General features: G+C 56.1%; 2 protein-coding genes across 5 annotated transcripts in view; one reads left to right on the top strand and one right to left on the bottom strand.

The window, feature by feature from the left end:
- The window catches only part of PDE6D (phosphodiesterase 6D), a 34,661-nt gene extending 31,006 nt beyond the window's left edge, over positions 1 to 3,655 (top strand). Inside the window, exons 4-5 of the mRNA XM_002193747.7 lie at positions 557 to 662; positions 3,034 to 3,655. Of these exons, the coding sequence (XP_002193783.2) occupies positions 557 to 662; positions 3,034 to 3,115 (188 nt within the window). The 3' untranslated portion in view covers positions 3,116 to 3,655. The remainder of the gene's footprint in view (positions 1 to 556; positions 663 to 3,033) is intronic.
- A 9,891-nt stretch (positions 3,656 to 13,546) lies between these two features.
- Positions 13,547 to 22,511, bottom strand: PTMA (prothymosin alpha). Of its 4 annotated transcripts, none has more exons than XM_030280012.4 (5): positions 22,341 to 22,510; positions 18,209 to 18,280; positions 17,450 to 17,543; positions 14,819 to 14,892; positions 13,547 to 14,392 (listed from the first exon to the last, which is right to left on the bottom strand). In XM_030280012.4, the coding sequence occupies exons 1-5, from the start codon at positions 22,383 to 22,385 to the stop codon at positions 14,345 to 14,347; spliced, it is 333 nt and encodes a 110-aa protein (XP_030135872.1). In that variant the 5' UTR covers positions 22,386 to 22,510; the 3' UTR covers positions 13,547 to 14,344. The 4 variants fall into 4 exon arrangements, with proteins under 4 accessions (XP_030135872.1, XP_030135871.1, XP_030135873.1 ...); XM_030280011.4 differs by having other exon boundaries at positions 13,774 to 14,392; positions 17,450 to 17,546; positions 22,341 to 22,511; XM_030280013.4 differs by having other exon boundaries at positions 13,774 to 14,392; positions 17,456 to 17,546; positions 22,341 to 22,511.
- Positions 22,512 to 23,188: the final 677 nt, after the last annotated feature.

The raw sequence follows: 23,188 nt of genomic DNA, 5'->3' as shown, positions 1-23,188 counted from the left end.
CTGAGGCAAGGAAACAGGCTATTTCAGAGTCAGCTATTACTGGAATTCCTGCCTCTTCCTCAGAGTGCCAGGCTGGAGCCTCTGGTTTACCTGGGCTACAGCAGTGCCAGTGACCCCACAACTGCACATCTGACCCCCCTCACTGCACTGCTGCTCTTAATCTGGCCTGGAGGACGGGCAGGTAAAACATTGAGCGCTGTCTTTTGGACAACCAGTTGCACACTTAACCTCAGCTGGATCCCAGGATGTCTGCAAGAGGAGGAGGGTGGTTTCCCTGTTCCCAATTAGGTGTGTTGAAATTCTCCCCGAATGCCACGGAAGTGGTGTGACCTCATCAGTACCATCAGCTATTTTAGAAAGGGAGTATCTGCTCTAAGAGGAGGGCAGGGTTCAGTGCAGTTTAAGCTGTTCAAAGTAATTGAAATGTAAAATGTTGGCAGCCCAGCAGGACAGTTTAGGGAGTTCCCCAGCCTGTCAGGTGAAAAGCAAAAGGACCATTTGTGAATTTTTGTCTTTTAAATGCCTCTGGATTTTTTTTTTTTTTTGTACTTTGCAGAATGGTTCTTTGAATTTGGTTTCGTGATTCCTAACTCCACAAACACTTGGCAGTCCTTGATAGAGGCAGCACCTGAATCACAGATGATGCCAGCTAATGTTTTAACGTGAGTGCCTTGGGCTTGCAGAGTCTGAGAACAGGCAAAGCAAGAGCAGTGCCTGGCATTTCCTTGGGGGCAACGGTGGGAACGAGAAAAGGGAACTGCTACCAACTCTGAATCACCTCACTTCTGTTAGTTGTTGAGAAATAAAAGGGGTTAAGCCAACCTCATTACCTTCCTTCCCAAAAGTCCAATTTGCATTAATATAGCAATAAAGGCTTGGAGAAAGTGAAACGGATTCTTTAATAAACTTGCTTAATTTTTTTGGAAGGTGAATCGTGAAAGGATTTTAAAATGTTTTACGACTTAATACCCGTTATATCCAGGGTAAAAAAAACCAGATTTTTGGGCTATTTTAAAATCAGCTCTTGATCATTGACTCTTGTCCAAGGTAGTTCAGTTCATGCAATATATCACCTGTAGTATCTGCTCTAGTGTTTGTTTCATCAGTGTAACATTTTACTGAGCTTTGTGTCTTTAACATTGGCTTATACACATTTAGTGTATATGCATATATACACATTTATATACACTATGCACAGAGGTGTATCTGGGGCTAAAATACCTTTCACAGGAGGAATCAGGAATCAGTCATTTTACAGTCACCTGCAGGAAGATTCACACAGCCTCCTCACAAAGTCTACTCCTGGCTCAGTGTGCACATGGGCTCCTGAGCAGGGCAGTGGTGCCCCAGATGTGCCACAGTAACACGTGCTGGGCATTGCTCGGTGTGGGCAGCCAGGCTCCAGCTTTGGGGGCATGATGGAAAAGGCTCCTGGAGGGAGGCTCTTGGGGAGGGTAACCATCCTCCCTGCAGTGCTGGACTGCCAGAAACAGAAGGGTTTGGGAACCCTGCTGCCAACAAGAGACAGACAGGGAGCAGCCAGTCTCACTGCAAGGTCACTGTGTCCTCTGGAAGATCTCCCTCTCCAGCATTTTCCCTCTCATTCCCTGTCTGGAGCAAAGCCAGTCGCATAAAGAAGGCACTGGGATGGGAGCTGCCGTCACTGATTCCCATTCACAGCACGTTTCAAACAGAGCAGGCTTGGAGGAGAGCACCAGGGTTCCAGTAGTGCTCCTGGCACAGCCTGCTCAGAACCTTGGAGGTGCTGCACACACCCTCAGCTCCTAGAGCTGGGCACTGTCAGTACAGGAGGAGCCAGATTTGGGAACCAAAATAAAGAAACAAAGACATCTGACAAGTTGCTTTTGATCATCTCAGGAATTGAAGACATTTTCAGGACTGGGAGTCAAGAGAAGTTAGTTTTCAAATGACCTTGAGGATTTTCCAATGTCCCATTTGTTCCCTGAAGTATGTCCACTTGCAGTGGGGAGCCCAGGTCTCTCTCTCTCCTATTTATAGAGGTATCCTCAAGTCATTCCTTGAGGCTTTTCAGTAGAACCCTCCCCCAGCCCAAAGAAATCCAAAGGGGAATTTATGGCCCAAAGAAGTCATCATTTTACAGCTGCCAGGATTTGGAGAGCCCCATATTTTCTGATATTCCCAAAGACCTCATTTTGTCTTGGTGCTTCCAAACCAGGAGAGAATGGAGATGTGATACTTGGTGCTAATCAAGGCACTGTGCATGAAGAGTTCCCAAGATGAGCAAGTATCAGATTGAGGACTTTCCCTGACATTTAAGTTCAAGCATTGTCCACACCACAGCAAAACCTTACACTCTTAGCAGGTCCAGTGTTAGAGACACCAAGAGCCACAGTGGAGGTAGAACTGCTGCTTTGCTTTTCAAGATCCAGGTTGTTTAGATAGGGTCAGATCACACTGCTTAGGTGTCCAGGTGTTATAATGGTCCCAGAGTTCTAATTTTATATATCAAAATCTCAGAAGTCAGCAAGTTAAATCCCCAGAGCTTCTGTCACACCCAAATCCACATTTCCATTGCCATTTGTATAAAAGATGCTTGTGTCTTTGCATTTAAGCACTTCTTAAGGGAAATGACATTTAGGTTGATGTAGCTTGCTCAGCACTAGAGGACAGAGAAGGAGAATAAAAAAAAGAATTCCCATTGGTTTTACAATTCCTGCAGCAGACAGGGGCCTAAAGTATTGGGACTGCTAGTTTATTTTTAGCAGTAGGAGTGAGCAGGGGTTTGCTGTATGAGCACTCTGCAGCCTGAGCAGTACCATGCTCAGCCAGAGGAGGGATGGGAAGAACATTCCACAGGAATGTGTTTGGGAGATCCCTGAGTCCTGACTGACCCTGACCAGGACAGTGCTCACTGTGCACAGCTCCAAAGCAAAAAGATCAGGTTGTGGGGTGGTCAGGGTGGGAGTCCAGGCTTGTGAGAGGGTGGAGAGCAGCAATCACTGTCCATGCATCCTCCTAACGCCTCTTCTTTCTCCTCCTTTCTTCCTGCAGTGGTAATGTTATTATAGAAACCAAATTCTATGATGATGATCTTCTCGTAAGCACTTCCAGAGTGAGACTTTTCTACGTTTGAGATGGGGCTTTTTGGAGCTGTTTTAGTTTTCCTCCATGCAGTTCTTGGTGCAGAAACCCCCCGACTATCCAGTGGAAGACACTCCTGTAGGCAGTGACCCTGGGGACCAGCTCAACGTGGGTTGTGACCTTTGCCCATAAGTTCTTTTACTTTCTTCTCTGACAAGACCAAATCCTCAGAGACGGGGCCATCTGCTTAGTGATGCCCTCAGGAAGAGAGGCTGTCTCTGAACACAGGCAAACGATGGTCATGCAGAACCAATACTGTAAATCTATGTTAGTCTCATCCTTTCTACTTCTCTGGACCCTGGTATAATCTCCCATTTCCACTCACACCAAACTCTCAGTGCTTTTATTTGGCGTTAAGTTAACCTTTTCATTTTTCTCATGTTGTAGATTTTTATCCTTTCGCTGGATTTCTGTGTAACTGGTCCACACGTCCTCTTACCCCAAACTTGTAAAATAGACTGTGATATCACCTAATGTAATTAAAACAAATTTCTCAATTAAAACATTCCTACCGTCCAAAGAAGGGAAAAAATGTCAGTTTTGTGTGTTTTCCTTTCTGTTACAAAAACGTACCTCAGCAGGCACAAATTCCCATCACTCAAGCCAGCAGCAGAACAGGGCTTTCCACTGCTCTGCCCTTCCCACAACCCCCATCTGTGTTCTCTTCCTCCAGCTGGCTGTATCAGAAAGGTGTCCTGACTTCTCTGACCAAGGCTTCTCCTTGGCCTCCCCTCTGTCTGTTAATCCCTTGGGACCGACTGTCCCCTTGTCACCAGTTTCTTGAGCAGCACTGCACACTATTCTGCCTTTCCAAGTGCCTGGGGACACTCAAGCCCCTCTGGAAAACCCATGTTCCCCTGAGTCCACCAGCATCACTCCCGTGCTGGGCTGGGCTCCCTGCAGCTCCACTGGGGCTGCAGTTGCTGCCACCAACACTCCCCACATGTGGAGGCTTCAATGACACACTGCAGCACTTTTTCTGTGACAGATTTCTCCAGCCCTGCTGGCACTTTGCCCTGCAGTTTGTAATCAGCTCTAGCACGTGGACATTGTGGGAAGGGGCATCTTCAGCTTCTGCTCCTGAACATCACAGGCAGCTGTGTAATCACTTGATGCCTTGGTCAGCCTGTCCTGTTGCTGGGCTTGAGATGCTCAGAGCCGCAGGGAAATGAAAGGCATCATTTTACATCCTGGATTCAGCCACTGGGTTTGTGTGGGAGGGATAGAGAGTAAATATTGTTTAGGGGGTTTGAAGTTGGACCATTAATCCCCATTAGCCAGGACATCAACTTTCTCACCAGACCTCACTGATGGATCCCAGCCTGGAGCACCTGGAGGGCAGAATCTTGGCAGCAGTGTGACCCATCCTAGGCCAGCCTTCCAACAGAGACATCAACCAAAACTGCACCCAGCACGAATGACAGCCAGTGAGGGTGGGACCTCTGTCCAAGACACAAAGGTATCCAAAAAGGAAAAATAAAAAAGGCTGAAAGTCTTGAGAGCAGGTGCCTTTGTGTTGTAAGGCAGACACCCTGCCAGACCCACACAGGAGGTGTCCAGCAGAGACAGGGAGCAGGCACCACCTCTGCTGACCCAGAGCACAGGGACAGATGCTCTCAGTGGATCTGAGTACCCTGCTGCCTTTTCCTTTTAATGGCCACGCAAATCCTGGGCTGCAGCCAAAGCAGCACAGCCAGCAGGCCAAGGGAGATGATTCTCCCCTCTACCCCACTCTCATGAGACCCCACCTGGAGTGCTGCAACCAGCCCTGCCGTGTTAGTACAGGAAAGACACACCCGATGGAGGAGGTCCAGAGAAGGCCACAAAAATGATCAGAGGGAAGGGTCAACCTGCCAGTGAAGATAGGCTGAGACAGCTGTGGTTGTTCAACCTGGAGAAGGCTCCAGAGACCATTTTGCAGCCTTCCAGTACTTGAAGGGGCCTGTAAGAGATGGGAACAGACCTTTTAGAAGGGCCCATTGCTACAGGACAAGGGGTGATGGCTTTAAACTCAAGGAGGGTCAATTTAGATTAGATACAGGGAGGGAATTTTTTAAGGTGAGGGTGATGAAACACTGGAACAGGTTGCTCAGATCAGGTCAGATCAGTGGATCGGCACCTGACCTGGTTGGAGACGTCCCAGCTCATGGCAGGGGGGCTGGACTAAGTGACCTTTAAAAATCCTTTCCAACCCACATCATTCTGTGAGACAAGCTGTGAATTCCCACACCCCCTTAACCTCCCGGCGCCTGCGGGGCCGCTCACGCTGGAGGCTCCGCGGGGCTTCAAGTGGCCACCGACACGCGTGGCTGAGGCTCCGCGGGGTGAGCAGCCCTGGGAGAGGGTCCGGGAGGGACGCGGGGCCTGAGACTGCCCGGGCTGGCCCAGTTCGCCCAGTTCAGCTCGCCCAGTTCGCCCAGCCGGAGCTGGCGGGCGCCGCTAGCGCGGGTCGCTGCCGCCCTCCGGTGGCTCCGTGGGGAATGGCGGGCGCGGCTCTCCGCCCCTGTCCCGGCCGGAGCTCCAGAACCTGCCCCAGTGCCGGCATCAGCCTCCCGAGGGACCGCCGGTGACACTGCGGTCTGAGCAGCCACCACCCAAAACTCAGACAAAGGGCCCCGGGGTGCTCAGAGCAGCAGCCCGTTCTCGGCCCAGGCAGCTGCGGTACCCTTCCCTGTGGGGCTGATGGGATTTGGGAGCCCTGGGAGAAGGGGCAGGAGACACGGGCATGGCCCAAGCATGGCACAGTGAGATCTTGGCTCCCTTGCATGGGACAGCAAAGGTGCCAGTGAAAAGAAAAGTGGGGCTGGAAAGCGACACGGGTGAATGTGTCACCACTGCCACCAACCATCCACGTCCCTGTGGTTTGGGGTGAAGCTCCATCCTCACTACCCTCCAGCTATGTCTTAGCCTGGGAGCACTCCGAGCTGGGCTGCTGCACAGCAGTGGGCAGTGAGGGAGAAGGGTGATGCACAACAGCCTTTTGCCTTCACCGGAGCTCTCTGCATAGTTTTGGGGTCCATCACACCACAAGGCTCCCTGAAGCACGGCTGATGGCAATGGAACCACCCCGCGACGGGCTGCAGGGCTGGCTGTGGAGCAGGACCCTGCACTGGATGTCTGAGAGGCTCTTCCCAGTGTGCTGCCATGAAGGCGAGGGGAACAGGGCCGGCTCCTCGTCTCCACGCAAGCCCCAGGCTCTCACAGCCCCCGGGCTGTCACCCACCCCGGCTGCTGTGGGAGCCCTCGGCTGCCCGCCCGCCTGGCAGAGCCACCGGGGCTCCCGCTGGAGCGTGCCCCAAATCTGCCCCGCCCGATCAAGGTCCTAATGTGGTTAATGAGCTGATTCATGAACGCTGCTGCCGAACAAAAGGTGCGCAAACAGCCCAGGGCCACGTTATGTTCGCTGTCTGCTTTGCTACTCTTACCTTCCCGCAGGTGCCGGTGGCGCGGGCAGGGCGTGGGGAGAGCGGTGGCAACAAGGGCCAGCAACATCTCATCCCATCCCACCCAGTGCCATCCGGTGCAGCAGCACTGGGAGGAGACAGGAGGCATAGGAAGGTCCGAGTCCCTCTGCTCCTTTTTGGGGGGCACAGATCCCTCCCCTGGGTTGCCTCATCAGAGCAGGCAGAGCCCCAAGCAGGCACTCCAACACACGGACACAGGGGTTTCACTGCCAGGTGACTTGAGCACATTTCTCCCCAAGGACAGGAGGAGGGCAGCTGGAGCAAATACAGGATTCAAAGCACCTTTTTTTGGTCCAAGGTGTCCAATTCCTCCTGCCCTAGGGAGCCTCTGGTCACCAGCCCTCAGTGCTACAGGGCCTGGGTGCAATCCCTGTTGGAGCTCAGCAGCTGCCGAACCCAGTGTCGGTCTGACACCCACATCCACAGCAGTACTCCAAGAGAGGGGCCAGCCATCACCACGGTCCCTCTGGAAGAGCATTCCATTCTTAGGGCATCCAGCTCTGTGCCAAAACCTTTCCTGCACCACCCCCTACACCAGAATCCCGCCTGCTCTCCCAGCACCGCAGTGCCAGGCAGGGGGCAGAGTGGCAGACACCCAGAAGGGGTGACAAGCTGAGACAAGCAGGGGACACAGAGCAAAGGGACGAGAGGACAGTAATGGTGCTGGGGTCCTGGTGTCCCCAAAGCCAGGCTGGGAAGGTCTGACACTGCCCTGGTGTGAGAAAGGGGAACAGTGACAAGTTGTGGGAAGGGATCAGGCTCTCGCCAGGTATGGAAGACGGGCCCCAAGAAGCTGCCGGGGATGCAGGAGTGACGTGAATGCCCTGAGGGTGAGGGACTGACAGAGCAGGAGCCACCTGGCTGATAGAGAGGCAAGTGTTCCAAGGAGAGGGCAGAAGCCCAATTTCCATGGGAGGAGGTGACAAACCCGGCAGCTGACGCCAGATACATTTGGCTCAGGAACTGGGAACGTCTGCACCCCTTGATGTTTCCCGGAATCCTTGCAGGAAATTCCCTGGCACAGAGCAGGAGCACGGGGGAGGTAGTTCCGGCTGCCCCGGGCCAGCAGCCACGCTGTGCCGCCTGTTCATGCCCACCACCACCAGCCTGGCTGGCTTTCCTGCCAGGCTGGCCTTGGCAGCACGACCCAGGACGCGGGACAGCCACGGCGTGTCCCCAGGGCGCTGCGGTGGCTCTCGGGGGCAGCGCGGGGCTTCCCCATCCCGCAGCACTAGATGGTGCTGCAAGACAGCGCTGCTGCTGCTGCTCTGCTGCTGCTCTGCTGCTGCTCTGCTGCTGCTGGTTCTGCCGCTGCGGGCTGCCGAGTCACCCGGGATGGGACGTGCCACCAGCTGTGCCCCAGGAGAGGAGCGGCCCTGCCTCTGGGCTGGACCCGCTGTTCCTCATGCCAGCCCGGAGCAGGGATGAGGTGTCCCAGCATCTCCACAAGCACCGACACCTCCGTGCCTCACCCCTGCCTTCATCCTTCTTTCCAGCGTGTTCCTGCCAAGCCGGGGATGCACAAATCCCCAGGGCCGCAGCAAACAGGCCAGGGGCTCCCCACGGCCACACACAGTGCCCAGCCTTTGCTGGGGACCTGTCAGCTCTGAGCAGTGCCCATGGCCATCCCACGGAGTGCAGGGAGCACTAGCTCTGGTCCCTGCTTGGGGACAGGTGTCCCATGCTCATCTCCCCCCATGGCACAGTCCCACAGTCCTGCTCCTGCCTGCTGCTCACTTCCCCAGGTGCTGCTCCAGAGCTGCAGCCTTGTTCCACAGCCCATCCGAGGGATGGAGCTTTAGGCTGGGGGTGTCCCAAGGGAAGCAGCACATCCTCACCTTGGGAGCAGGGATAAAGGGGATTAGCCCCAAAATGGGAAACCAGCCAGTCCCTGCAATTGTTGTGGTTTGGTTCAACAAAATTGGCTCTGCAGCCTGCACTGCACCATGGCTGCAGGGGCTGCACCCCAGGGCAGCTGCTCTGAGCCCTCGTGTGCCCTCGGGGCCTCACTTGGTGGCAGAGACAGCCCAGTGCAGGCTCTCCAGCCCCTTGCAGAACCACACTCCTGCCACTCCACACAGGGCATTTAGAGCCGCATCCCTTCTCTGCCTGTGGTTCCAGATCTGGCAGTGCCCTGGTGCTGGACAGGGGCAGGTGCCTTGTCCTTGCCACGGGTCATTGTCCTCCTCAGCGTGGTCTGTGGGTCACAGGCCCGGTGAGCACTCGGGTGTCCAGCTTTGGGCCCAAGCTGCTGCCCCTCACACCTCCTGCCCCGAGCCCGGGTGCTGGGGTGCTGCTTCCCAGCTCCCTGAGGGAGCAGGGCCAGGAGCCTGCTCTGCCTGCAGCAAAGGAGAGGAACCCAAGGAGATGCCCACAAAGCCCAGGGCAGAGTGAGCTGGAGGACCCACATCCCCACCCAACACCCAGGCAGAGCCCCTTGCATTCAGGCCTCTCTCTGGGTAGGAAAGGACACATGTAAAGATCCCAGCCCTGTGGGTTCTCCAAGAGCAAATCAGGTTGTGCTTTCTCAACCCCCAGCTGTTCCCCTTGCACTGTGCTTCTTCCAAGTGGAATGCAGGATCCTCTCCAGGTTCAGATCTGCTCTGAAGGACAGCACTGGATGCTTACTCCAAGGTTTCTTCCTGGCCCACACACAGCACAGCACTGTGGAGTGGCCTCTGAGCCCACCAACCCCTGCCTGCCCACCACCCCTCCTCCTGGGGCTCCCACGAACAGGAGTCACAGCCCTCAGCGGGGTTTGCAAAGCTGAGGGTCTCTCTCAGCCCTTCCTTCTGTTCTCCTGCCCTTTGGAGAGAATCAGCCTGAGAAGATGGAGCAGCCATGGGCACAAGGATGGAGGATTCACAGGGTTTGCACAGGAGGAGCTCCAGCCACCCCAGCGCTGCTCCCTCTCCAAGGCTCCCACCCCCAGAGGGGGAAAGGATTGAGGTGGTGGCTCCAAGAAGACCTGGCAGTGGGGGCAAACACCCAGCTGGGTTTCAGAGCTCAAGGACCTGTACGGGGCTGGGGATGGCCGGGTCCCTCCAACTGGGACAGAACTGCCCTGGCTCACTGAGGGGGACAGGCTGTGGGGACACAGCAGCCAGGGGCCAAACAGGAATTAGATGTCCTACATCTGCTCTTCAGCCTGGGCTGGTCTTTCCTGCCCACACCAGGCAGCTCTCAAGGCAAGAGCACAAACATTCCTGAGCCATTTAGGAGGCACATACTTGTTGGGTTGAGCCATCACTGGCCAAGGCCCTGGGCTTCCACAGCCTGCTCCTGAGGGGTCTGTTCCAATGGCACACCTCACATACTGAGCCAGGTGGCAATTGCTCCACCACAGGGGCAGCTCTTCGTGTCTATTTTCAACAACAACCACTCAAAATTGCTTCTGTGGTTGTGAGCTTGAGGAATCACACCTGGAAGGCAATTTCACTCGTCAGTCTCTTAAGTTGATGCCAATTATTTGCCTAGTAACTGCCAAATGCCGGATGCAAAACTGCACCAGTAACCAACCCCAGCCTGTGTCTTGCTTGCAGTCCAAGCCCTGCATTCCCCACAGGCAGGTTTTCCACCAAGCCCCCAGGGTGCTCCAAATTTCATGAGGGTTGCTGAGATGCAACAAGAATGGATGAGGCTAAGCAAAAGCCACAGCTGGTGCTGTAGCACCACTATGGGCAGGTCAGGACTGAGGCAGCTGTGCCAGCCCAGGCTCAGTCCAGTTGTCTACAGGGCATGGGCTGAGCCCCAATGGTTCTGCTGGCTGTGAGCTGAGGCAGGACAGCTCCACTGGAGTGATGTGCATCAGGCCAACCACATGGGAGCTGCTCTCAGTCCACCTGGTTGTTGAGGCCGCACAAAGGTGGCTTCAGCTGAGGTCTGGACACAGCAGAATCCTTGGGAAGGGCTGCACTTGGTTTAAGTGGCCACTGGAGCACACTGGCACAGCCCGAGTCCCTCCTGGCGCATTCGAGGCTCTCCTGATGCTCCCTCCTGCAGCTCTCCTGATAATTCATGTGGGAGCTACCTCACCCATCTTCAGAGGTCAGCAGCCAGCCAGCACACCTCAGGACAGCTTCATACACTTGCCTCCACAGTCTCCAGGACCAGTGTGATCAGCAGCTCAAGCAGGATTCAGATCCCTCATGACACGCGAGGGCGGTGCTGGCAGTTCTGCTCTGCAGGTCACAATTGCATGTGTGACCTGTGACACAGCTCTGGGTGAGGCCCCAGCACCACTCCGTGCCTGAAGGCACACGATGGCTGCATGCTCTTCACCTTCTTCACCTTCTGTCCTGTGGCATCAGCCCCACAGAGCCCAGCTCTGGCCTCCAGGCACAGCTGGGATCATCTCCTGAACATCTGAGGCAGGTGGGGCTCTCCAACTCCCAGTGGGCAGACCCTGGCACATGGCCAGTTCCTCAGGAAGACCATCTCCAAGATCTTCACAGGCACTTTCAGCTGGCACAACTCCTGCAAGCCTTCTCCTGCTGGAGGGACCTGCTGCTCCTGGTCCCTGTCCCAAGACATCACCCAGGTGAGCGGTCCCTCGAGCACCACCGTGTTTCACCTACATCCTTCCAGGACCCTGCAGGTGGGAGCCTTTTCCAGAGGAACCACCTTCCACAGGACCGCAGCCCCTCCGTGCTGGGATATCCCCAATGCTGGCACAGCCCAGGAGCTGAAGGGCCTTTATAGCTCCTGGCAGGGTGTGGCTGCCCCTGATTGGCTGGGATATACGGAGGCAGCAGCTTCTGATTGGCTCAACACATTCCCCCTCGTGCTGTGATTGGTGGGCTGCTGCTGCAGGGGCTGAGGCAGCAGTAGGGACAAGTGGCAGCACGTGGTTGGCTGTGGTGTCATGCAGGTGGCAGCACATGATTGGTCAGACCAGAATGTTGCTTGGCTGTGATTGGTGGAGGCAGCAAGAGCCAGGTGGCAGCAGGGGATTGGCTGGCTGGCTGAGCCGCCACGTGGGGATTGGCCGGGATCCCTCCCTGCGAGGATCCATGGGCAGAGCTGAGCCCCGGCCATGGCGGCACCAGAGCACCCCCGGGGTCCTGGGGCGGGCAGGGCACCCACAGCCACCGCACCAAGGCACGGCAGGGTGGAGATGGGGTGCAGAAACACCGGGGCTCGTGTGGGTGAGGAACTGGGGTTCGCCCTCTCCATCGCCACTGGGCAGGGGCTCGCGGCAGCAGGTGTAGACCAGGAGCTGGAGGGCTCCTGGGGGTCACTCCGAGCTGCCCACACAGCCCTGGCTGACCGTGCCCTACCCAATATTAGTATGCCCACCTGGGAGGCTGGGGGCAGCCTCCTCTTTTACCCCACACCAAAATGGACCCAATGACATCAACACCAGCAGACGAGTCCTTCTCTGCAATGGGGACAGTAAGGGCACTGCTCCCCCAATGCTCCCCCTGGGCCCTCACACCAGCTTTGTGTGTGCAGAGTCCCCACACTTCAGGGACACCTGGAGTCAGCCACCTTGTCTACACAGCTGCAGAAGCTTGTTTGAATAATTTGCCTTGCAAATCTACAAGTACCAGCTTGAGTCTTGCACCGTGAGCACCCATCCCATCGTGATGCAGGAGCCACACATGGGGCAGTTGTGGTGAGGCCACAAGGATGTGGATGTCCCAGCACTGCACAAAGCCCCACCCAGCAGCACGGTGACAGCAAACAGAACTGTTTGCCACTCCCATGCCCCATCCCATGGGAGCACTGGATAACCAAACCCAGTGCTGCCTCCAGCCCTGCCACAAGCTCCCCTCACCCAGGCAGGGCTGCACAGGGCCTGTGCATGGAGGCAGTAAATCTGATAAGCTATCAGCCAGCTCTATTCAGTGGATAATTAAGGCATAAGTGCACAATAAGTGACCTGGCTGCTCCTGGGGATCAGGAGAGGTTGTGACCCTTACAGCCAGTGCATTAAATGCACATTGGTTCCTCTTTAAAAAAAAAAAAAAATCATGTCCCAGCATCTGAACAGTGACTGCTGGGATTGCAGCGTGAGGAGGAAACGAGACCATCTGGTGAGGCTTTGGCACAGCCTGGATCAGTAGGGAAAGGGGACTCCCTGGAGCCAGGGCGAGGGTTTGGGAACACAGATACAGAGCAGGTTCTTGCAAACGAACTCCACACACCTGGCAGAGCAAGCTGAGCTTTTCCAAGCTCCAACACCCTGGAGGAAGGAGGAAAAATGAGTTGGAAGGTTAGGAGCAAAGCAGCAGAGGCTAAGGCTACATTACGGCCATTTTGGTTTGTTAGAGCATACAGACAAACCTGAGCCTGTCTACCCCAAGTCCCACTGCCAAACCTTGAACCTGACACCCCAGAAATTGCTCAGTGACCAGTGCAGGCTGGAGCATCCCCCCAGGACCAATTCTGGTTGAATCCAATCCCTGCCCCACTGCCAGCAACGCTCGAACAAGCCCCATGGGAGGGAAGGCTTTTACACAGCCTGAGCCAACCCTACCCCACAACCAGGGGTCAATCACCTGCAGCAGATACTGCAAGGAAGGATTTTGAAGATGGATTTCTCATCCCCATTACACAAGCCAAACAATCCACAACAAATTTGGCCGCAGGCAGAATTGCTGAGCAAACCATACCCAACACACTCGCTGTCCATGTTTCCCAGTCTAACCCATCCCTACCTCTTGCCAAGGGCAGCCAGAGCATGCAGGATCATGCAGAGGCCATGCTGGGGACACTGGTGCAGCTCTCCACAGGAATACAGCCATGGAGAGACACTGCCTCCCCAACCACCACAGCAGCAGGGGGACAGCACAGCCCCCAGACCCTCCCCCTCAACACCCTGCACCCCCCTCTCTCTCTCTCTTCCCAGCCCAAGTCCAAAGCAAAGAAAGAAAGGAGATAAAGAAGGGAAGAAAGAAATAAAAAAATTAAAACAAATGAAAACTAAAACAAAAAGCAGCAGTTGGGAGGCAGCCTTGTTAGGACAACTCAGCAAAATAAAATTCCTGTTTATTGTTGGACAACATTGTTTCACACATACATCAAACAGGCCAAAAAAAAAAAAATAAAAATAAACAGCAACTTCATAGACAGAAAAAAAAAAAGAAAACCTTTTTATCTTTGGCCTTGCCACCTCATACAAACCACGATCTATGGTACAGCTAAAGTACATACACAAAAAAAGTTACTGGAATGCTCAGAATAAGATTGTAATTTTTTTTTTGCATTTTTGTCTTTTTTAATTTTTTTTTTTACAAGGTTTTGTTTTATTCTCCTTTGAGATAATGGTTTGGGCCTGGTCACACCACAAGTAAAGTCAGAGATAGGTAACAAGAGAGATATACACTTCAAAGCCCCCCTTTTGGTCAATCCGAGATCACTTAAAAATGGCGGACCTCCTAACAATATGTACAAAAATATAAAATGTAAATAAAAAATACAAACAAATTCTCCTTTAAAGTACTTTTAAGAAAGAAAGCAGGGCCTTGAAGTTTTGGTGCTTGGGGGGAGCGGGTTGGTGGGGGAAGGGGGGTTTTCTCTCCCCGCTAACGGGCGAATCATTTCCATGTTCGTTGAGTGGCAGCGCCGCGCCGGGGGGCGGGGACGGGGTTCACTCTACTTGGTGAGGATGACCACGGCGGAGGGGGGAGGAAGGGGCTGTGTGAGGGAAAGGGGGCTGCAACGGGAGTCCCAAGGGTGAAGAGGACGCGCTGGCCATTTTTGTTGGTTTGTTTTCCTCCTTATTTAAAAAAAAAAAAAAAAATTTTTGCTGCCTAATCATCTTCATCGGTTTTCTGCTTCTTGGGATCGACGTCATCATCCTAGGGGGAAAGCAAAGCCATCAGGAGAGGGAATGGGGAGTGGGGCTGCTGGGGGCAGGCAGGAGTCACCCCAAGGCAGGGGAGTTTGGGGTCTCCCCCTGCCTCAAGGACAAGGTCTGAGCACCACAGGTGTTCCCCTCCCTCAGACAAAATCCTGTCTTCTCAGGAGCCCCTGAGTGCCCCCACCCAGGCCTGCCATGAGCATTCCAGGTGTCCCCAGCCCAGGGCCAGGGCTCTGCTGGGCAGGAGCAGACACTCCTCTAACCAAAGAACTGGGCTGTGTCCCTGGAGAGACATGGGGAGCACACAGGCAGAGCATTCCAGCCCCAGAGTTAAGCCCAGCCCTTCTGGCCCCACTGACACCTTCCCCTCTCCCAAGCCCTCTGGGAACATGTGTGGCTCTGAGGGGCTGCCTGCTCTTCCTACCTCATCATCCTCAGCTGCCCGTTTGCCTGTGGCTCCCTCAGCTTCATCATCGTCATCACCATCCTCTTCCTCACCTGCACGGAATACAAAGGGAGGAAATGTGAGACCCTCGGGGAGAGTTCCAGTTCCACACACCTCCACTCCGGGTTTAATCCTGCCTCACACCCACACTGTGATACCATGCCCCCATCTCCCCAGGTGGCACAGACTCTGCTCAGGACAAGAGGTGACAGAGGACACTGTGGCTTTCTGGCATCCCTGAAATTACCTGACCCACCAGAGGGAAAATAAGGATTGGCAGCCTCAAGTCTGATTCATACTGCATTTGTAACACAGACAGTGAGATGGCAAAACCACCACCTACCACAAATGCCGAAGTCACGGCAAAAATGGAGGGGAAAAAAAGAGAGGAATAAACTCTTTCTAGTGGCTGCTCTGCCTAACCACTCCAGATTACTTCTGCTTCCCTTCGCAGCTATTAGTCCATCTTTAATGAGTTAAGAGAGCCAGAACGCATTAGTTCTGAGTCAGAACACTTTCTAATTATCAGAACAGCAAACAAATGCTTCCAACTTATCTTACAGCCAGCCAGGAGGATGAGCAGCGAGCTCTGGGCTTTGACCCACTTTGAGCTCAAATAGGCCAGTGGATCAGAACGACTGAGTCAGTGGATCAGAACGACCTTTGGCCAGTTTGGGGGGCTCAGGGGCAAGCCCAGAGGCAGAACAGCTTCTCAGCTGTCGAGACAAGTCTCTTGTGTAACAGGAGACCCTACTAAAACTTGGAGAGTTAAGGCCAGTAAGCTGGCTTTAAACCACTGCCATGAGCCACACGTATGGGCAGCCTGGAGGGCCGGGGGGGATTAAGGTCAGCCCATCCTCCCTTCCCTTCCCTTCCCCTCTCCTCTCCTGACGTGTGCCCAGCTGCGGTGTGGCCCATGCAGTGGGAAGGGCCAAGATTAGCTCCCAGCGATGGATCAACACCCCGGCAGCCATCACATGCACTGGGCTGGCCGGCAGGTCAGGTGACAGTGCCAAGCTGATTGGGAGCATTTTTAGTTCTTTGAGCTGCTTTAAGCAAAGCAAATAATGAGATGGGATGGAGAGATGCGAGAGGAAAATATACCCTCAAGCTCTCCTCTGCTGTCAAGCCCCGGGAGTTTGGCTGCAAGTCTTGGCTAAAAAAGCTGATGCAAGCTGGACTTGCTGCCTTTAAATCTCTCTCCTGCAGTGCTCAGGTGCAGCTCTCAGGCAGGGATCGCCCGAGGGCAGCAAGCAGGGCCAGAGCCCGTGCCAGCAGTCAGAGCCTGTGCTGGATCCCTGCAAGGCAGCGGCGTCTCCAGGCACTGTGTGCCAAATTGTGCCTGTGTTCGGTGAGCTGGGAAGAGCAGGGCTGGCACTGCGGGACCAAAGCTCTCCGGGTTTGTCACAGCAGTATCCAAGCAACACTTCCACCCCACACACACGCCTGCAGCACACACATCCTCTCTGCTCCTGCTCGAGAGCAGCGGGGAGAGCCAAGTATGCCCAGTCTCATCCACCCTAAGGTAAGGCTGGGGGTAAACGGGCTCTGGACAGCACACAGCAGTTCTGCATCTGTCCTCAGGGGTTAAAATCACAAGTTAAAGAGGTTCACAATTCCCAGCTGTTCCTAGTGAACCAATTCCTACTGAAGGGCATAGCAGGCTGCTAAGAGAGTACTACCCCAAAGGAGGTGGCTTTCCTGGCTCACACTTTCAGAATAAGCACTGGTTTAATGGTCATTAAATATTCAGCCCTGTCCCTATCTCCCAAAACTAGCCAGCAGGTTAGTAGGTCAGCACGTAAACCAAAAATTCACAGAGGATTAACCTAGTAACAGATAATCAGGAGCCCTGAGTTCATCTCAGCATAACAAGAAAGAAAGGTTTTCTCCTAGCCGTAACAAGTTATAAACAATGTTACTCATCCAAGCAGATCTTGGGGGAAAAAAATTATAACGGGGAGGATGAGCAGTGATCCAGCAAGCCACTGCTGCCAAAACCCGTATCTGGGCTGGGCCAGGTCAGGAAGCAGCAGAGGGCAGGGAGACACTGGACACTGCAGCCATAGAAGGTTCAAAGAAAGCCTATCTACTTCCAGCTGGAAGATCAGGTAAGAGCCACAGGTTCCTCTGCTGTTTCCACACAGCATCCAGCCTGGGAAAGAGGGCTGCATGAGCCTCTCATATGCTGCTCTGTGAACAAGCATGGTGACAATCCTCTGTGCCTTGGCCAAGGCATGCCCACCCAGGACTGTCCCTGTCCCAGTGGCCAGCGCTGGTGTCTGCAGCAGCAGCTGTGCTCGCAGGAGTCAAGGGCAGATTTTACTACTCGCACGGAAGGGCTAATGCGCTTATTCAGCGCTGCGGTAAGGTGCCGTCTGGCCAGAGGGAGGGAGGAAGGAATCTGCCCTCAACCTGCTGGAAGGGATTCAAGGCTGACTTCACTCCCAGCAGCAGTGGCTCAGGCAAGCAAGGAAGGAGCGAGCCTGGCTGGCGGGAGCTGCCTGCCCACAGCCGCGAGGGGGAGATGCTGCTCTCTGCTGTCTCCGCTTCCCGGGAGCCCGCTGTCCAGAGCTGTGGGATAGGGGTGGGGGGAGCAAACAAAGTTACCATCACCCTCTTCCTCCTCGTCCTCTTCTTCACCACCTTCCTCCTCCTCTTCGTCTACTTCGTTGTCAGCCTCCTGCTCTCCGTTTTCCTCGTTCTCCTTGGCAAGACAAAACATCACTTAAAAAAAATGCACTGGGAAAGGAGAAGGTGGAAGAGACATTCAACACAAGTGTGTGTTCCCACCTTTCCTGCCGAAAGCAAAGCACCAGCCCACCAGAGCCCTGGGCACACATCCTGCTTTCTGCCCGAGTCCACTAAACCCAGACAGCCCAGGCACGAAGCATCAAGCCCACAGTAACTTGGGGCTGCAGCTCTGAGACAAAAGCCTGTAATGGCTCTCATGACACATTGAAATGTGGCACAGTGATTTTCCCCCAGCATGTTAAAAGAAGAAACCAACCAGTTTACTTGTACATGATGTATTTCCCAGCTCAAGTGGTTGTAACACTGTAAATCCTAGTGGGTTTTAAAATTTGTTTCCTCTTTATCCTTGCCCAGGGATGTGCTGGTACTGGACAGGCTCACACAGCTATCAGGGAGGGAATCCAAGCCCAGCCCTTCTCTTCTGCACACACATGAAGGGCCCACAGGCTGGGAGTGTCTGTGTAACGTGAAGCACCAAAGGCTGAAGGGCTTCACAGGGCTCAGGGCTACCATTTAGAGGGATCCTCTCTTTGTGCTATGGACAAACTTGTAGCAAAAGCAAGAGGAGAACAAAAAGACAGCCTGCTTCTCCCAGCAGATAGCAGTCATACTCACAGCATTGCCGTTGGCTGGTGCATCTCTGCCATTTTCTGTTTCTTCAACAACTTCCTTCTTCTCTTTTAGATCCTGGAAGGAGCAGAAAAGCAGAGAAGTCACCCCGATTCCAGGTGTCTGGGTCAGAGAAGCTGCAGATCAGGTGTGAAAAACACAGTCTGAGAGCGAGAGCAGGCGCTGGTTTCTCTTCGTACAGATTTGTTCTGTGATTTGGTCGCCACGTTCTGGCTCCTCCTTGGGAACGGGAAAACATGGGGGCGAATCTCAATCCAAGTCAGCCTTGCCAGAACAGCCCTCTAAAAAAGAGACTGCTCTGTTTCACCTCTGAGCTCCCAAACAGACAGAGCTGGCTGCCTGCATATATGCTCAACAGCAGCAGAGCTGGCTGATTGCCCATCTTAGCACAGTCCATGCAAGCTCCTGCAATGCCATGGAGAGCCGGCAGCCCTGTCCAAAGGATGGGCTCTGTCCCGGGGCTGCGGGCATCCACGGCTGCTCAGTACCTTCACAGCAGGAATAAATCCCAGAGACTCATTAGCAGAGGCTGTGGTCTCTGCCCTGCCTAGTGAAAATCATACAGCAAATATTACATGCCTGGTCTTTCTCACAGCAGCAGAGAGGAGGCTCCAGCATCCAGCTCACAGCTTAAAGTGTAACAGGATGGGGTGGGGGAACAAGTCTATTTTTACACTGCTCCAAGAGCCATGCCTGGCTAGTTTGGTTCAAGCCTCCACTGCAGAGTGGGAACTTATGTGTTTTTGCTATTGATCATTGTCAAAATGTCATGCCAAGTCGCTCAGCAAACATGCTGAAGGATCCAACTTTATGTTCCCGCATTAAGAACACTTGGATTTAACACTGGCATCTCTGCTTGCATCCTCCTCCCCTTCTGTTCTTCCATCAACTGGAGCGAGATCCTTCAGCACAGTGAGCACTTCCCCAGCCAAGGAAAGCAGGGAGGCCCTTCCCCAGGGCCAGCAGCACAGCCACAGTCGGCTTCAGCAGCGACCATGGGGTGTTTAAAAGTTGCTGGAAGCTCCTGCTCCACTGTGGTGGCTTCCCCCACTCCTGCCCGCCCTTTGCAGCTGCCGGTGCCGCCCACGGAAAGCGGGAGCGGGCACTTTCACTGCCGGGAGCCACTGCCTCGTGGGAACACGGCAGGGAAGAGCAGAGCCCGGCCCTGCTGGTGTGATCACTGCTTCCTTCTGCGAGGGTTTCTACTGCCCTGCAGATTACACAGAGGAGGCAGCACAGGCATTTTAGACTACCAGGTTTCTTAAATAGACAGATGCTGCTTCCAGAGGCACCCACAGCTGCCAAGTACACTGAGGAAAGACTTTCATTGGAACAAAGTTTTGAGGGGGGACAACACCTGTTGATTGAACCTCACCTAAGCAAACCAAGCCAGGAGTCTGGATTAAAACAAACACACAAGCTCCTGCCTCCTTTCACTGCTCACACACAAATCCCAGGCCACCTCCTCCACACTGCCGAGTTCCACCACAGTTTTACACTGTCAGTGGCTTCCACTGCCCTGCTCCCTGGAGACTGATTACAACCATTTGGCCTCTTTTGCATCACAGGGCGATAGCTGCTGCATCGCACCAGGCACATGGGCAACAAAGCAGTTCCCACATAAAAACACACAGCAAGTCAAGCAGTCAGAATTTTCACCTCTCAATGTGCCCAACACTTCTTTTTAAAACGATGTGTTCACACACTGCAAATAATTCTCCCAGTGAAGGAACAGCTCATTTTTGGGCATTTTAGCTGGACAGATCTCCAGCCCTGACCTTTCCTGCATCATTGAAAACACTCAGTTTAACCACCATCATGATGCCAGGTCATGGAGTTTGTGGTAGCAACAGGGTTGCAGAGAGCATCAGATTCCCCCTTTTCCTTTCCCAGTCCAACACGGACAGATATGCGCAGGAGCATCCAGACCAAGGGCCGGTGCAGCAGCAGAGCTATTCTGGCGCCAAGACTGGGACGCAGCCTCTAATTATAGGTGTGTCAGGGCTGTTTGTCTATGGAATGAATAGCAGCGGCGTAGAGCCGCATACCACTGGCTCGGAAAGCTCTACCTTCCCCCGGCCCTGCTCTCGGCTCGTTCCCCCGGTGAGGACCGGGGAAATGGGGACGCGGGGACGGCGGCGGCACGGCCGCACCCGCGCCTCCCGCCGCCAGGGGTCTCCCCCGCGCCGCCACGCGCGCGGCCGCCATTCAAACCGCGCGCCACTCTCCCCGTCCCGCTGATTGGCCGGCGGCCAGCGCGGCGCCCCGCGGGCTGCCGGGAGCTGTAGTCCCGGCGGGGGCGGTGCGGCGGACTCCGGCTCCCAGGCCCGCACGTGGTGGGCGCCCCGCGGCACCGGCCGGGGGCGGCGCCCGGGAGGGGCGGGAACCCCCTTCCCCCCCCATCCCCGCCTCCCGGGAGCGTTCCGGACGGCGAGGCGGGACGAGAGCGGGCGGCCTCGGTGCCTCCGCGCTTCTGAGGTGTGGGGGGGGTCACCTTGCCGCCGTGCGCGCCTCCGCCCGCCCTGCAGCGCGGACCCTTGTTCGCTCCCAGGAGGGCGAGCCAGAGACGAGGCCCCTTCCCGCACGCGGTAAAAAAGGGCAGGGGAAGGTTAACGGCAAACTTGGCCCCGTTCCCCCGGGGAAGGATGGGGATCGACCCGCCTCGCCGCTTCCCGGCAGCGACAGAGCCGGAGGCGACGGGGACCAAGCCGCGGGCCCGGAACGGAGGTAGGGCAGGCGGGATTAGGGGCATGGCTGCGGGAGCGGGAAACAGAAGTGAAATCGAAATCTGCCAGAAACGGCTTTTTGTTGCTTGTTTTTTATAAACCCTCCTCCCGGTCGGATTTTTTTTTCCTCCTTCCAGCCGCGCTTCCCCCGGGAGCGGCGCGACCCGGGGCCAGCCGGGGCGCAGGGTAAGGAGGCCGCCGGGCACGTCCCCCGCAGCCTTCCCACGCACTGGCCCGGGTCGGGTCCCCTCTCAACTTTTCCGGCCGTGGCCCCGGGCTCAACGGGGCGCACCGCGGCCGCTCGGGGAGCGCAGTCCCCCCGGGGGACGCTCCGCCGCGACTCGCAGACAAAGGCGTGCGCCGGGAGCCGCAGCGGGGACTCCCGGGAGAGTCTCTCCCGGCTGGTACCGGCGCTCCCCATCACCTCCAGCAGCGACTCGCAAAGTTATCCCGGCTGCGAGGAGCTCGGGCCAGGGCCGGCGCCCTCAGCCCCACCGCCCCGGCACACCGGGGCATCTCCTGCGGGGGTGCCCCCACCGGGGTAACTCCAAAAATAACAAAAGCCCCGCCGGAACAGCACCGGACCACCCCCTACTACTCTTCACCTCCGAAATAGTAACTCCCAATATGGGGCAGTACCTAAACCGCAAATGCCCCCCCCGTCCTTCCGGGGGGTAACGCCGAAAAAACAACTGTCTCCCCCCCACACTCCAGGGATAACACCGCCACAGCAGACGCCCCTCCCGCATGAACCGGGCGCAACTCCGAAATAGCAACCACCCGCCCACCCCGCTTTTCGGCAGCAACTCCACAACAGACACTGCACCCCCCCCTCCCCAACCGTGCGTGTTCCGGAGCGCTTCCCCCCACATCCCCCCGCAGCGTCGGGGCCGAGCGGAACACAAGTTTGACGGGGCTGTCAAGCTCCCGCACCGCGGATTGAATGAGCGAGCGCTGCCGGGTGCCGAGGCACCGCCGTGCGTGTAACCCCCCCCGGCTCCCCGAGCCCCTCCGCAGCGGGATGGCCAGCTACTGTCCCAGGGAAAGGCAGGAGAGAGCGGGACGCGGAGCTGCGGGGCTCGGCAGCACCGGCAGAGGCGGCGAGCACGTTTCCCGCACACTGTAGACAAAGGAACGGCGCTGGCAGCCCCGCACGGCGAGCGCGGCGGCACCGGCTCCGCACCACGCCGCGCCGCCAACTTCAACGCGAAGGACGGAGGGGGAAGGGGGAGAAACGAGGAGGCGGGACAGGCAGGGGGAGGAAAAATATTCCGATGGAAAAACACAAAAGGAAAAAAAAAAAAAAAAGCCAGAAATCGCTCGGAAAAAAATATTAAAAGAGGCGGAGAAAAAAAGCCGTGGAGCAGGGCGCGGGGCGGCGGGTCGCTCACCTTGGCGGAGATTTCAGCGCTGGTGTCCACGGCCGCGTCGGACATGGCGGGGGCGTGCGGGGCTGTGTCGCGCGGGGTTACGGCGGCGCGGGCGGGCGGGCAGAACAATGCCAAGATGGCTTTGCGCGAGCCAGTGGGAACTCACGCGGCGCCGCCGGGCCTCTTATAGAGCCGGGGGGCGGCGCGCGCGCTGCCCCGCGCCGCGCCCCATTGGCCGCGCGCGCCGCGGCCGCCGGGCGCCCATTGGCCGCGGTGCAAACAATGGGGCACGGCCGCTTAAAGGAGCCGGCGAGCGCCGCCACTGCGGCGATGAGTTGGGCCCGGTCTCAGCGTGGCGGGCGCAGAGGGGCGCAGAGCCACGCCCCCCTCCCGCGCTACCTCCGCCCCCGCCGCCTCCGCCCCGCCCCTCCCGCCGAGTTAGGCGGCGGGCGGGAGTGAGGGGGGGAGCTCCCGCCGCGCCTGCGGAGGGGCGGAGGGGAAATAATAAGAGTTAAAAATAAGAATAATAACAGTAATGCGGGAGAACCGGCGCTGCCCTCCCCCAGCCGCCGAGTGGTCCCGGGGCAGCCCCATCCCTTCGGTACCCCGCTAGCCCCCCTCGTTCCCTGTGTTTTCGGCGCCCCGCGGAAACTTTGGCCACAACAACCGCGGCTGCCCCTGGGGGGAGCGGGGAGGGGCGGCCCGCCCAGGCAGCCGCGCAGAAATGCGGGATTCCCACCCGTTTGCTTATTTTACAGTTAAAAAAAACGTCCCCAAGCTGTTTGTACTTCCCCCCCCACCCCAACCTTCTGCGAGTTCAGGGTTTGAAGCGCACCGGGAGCTTCCCTATGCTCCCCATCCGCCGCTCC

The sequence above is a fragment of the Taeniopygia guttata genome, chromosome 9 (genome assembly GCF_048771995.1).
Source record: "Taeniopygia guttata chromosome 9, bTaeGut7.mat, whole genome shotgun sequence".
Classification (NCBI taxonomy): domain Eukaryota; kingdom Metazoa; phylum Chordata; class Aves; order Passeriformes; family Estrildidae; genus Taeniopygia; species Taeniopygia guttata.
Note: the sequence above shows the minus strand (reverse complement) of the source record. Positions and strands in the feature narration are given on the sequence as shown.

Coding starts and splice junctions, on each gene's coding strand:
- PTMA (XM_030280011.4), bottom strand. CDS start 22,385: ATGTCCGACGCGGCCGTGGACACCAGCGCTGAAATCTCCGCCAAG. Junction 17,547..18,208: donor CACCAGCCAACGGCAATGCT/GTGAGTATGACT, acceptor TGTCTTGCCAAG/GAGAACGAGGAAAACGGAGA. Junction 14,393..14,818: donor GGGCAGCTGAGGATGATGAG/GTAGGAAGAGCA, acceptor CTTTCCCCCTAG/GATGATGACGTCGATCCCAA.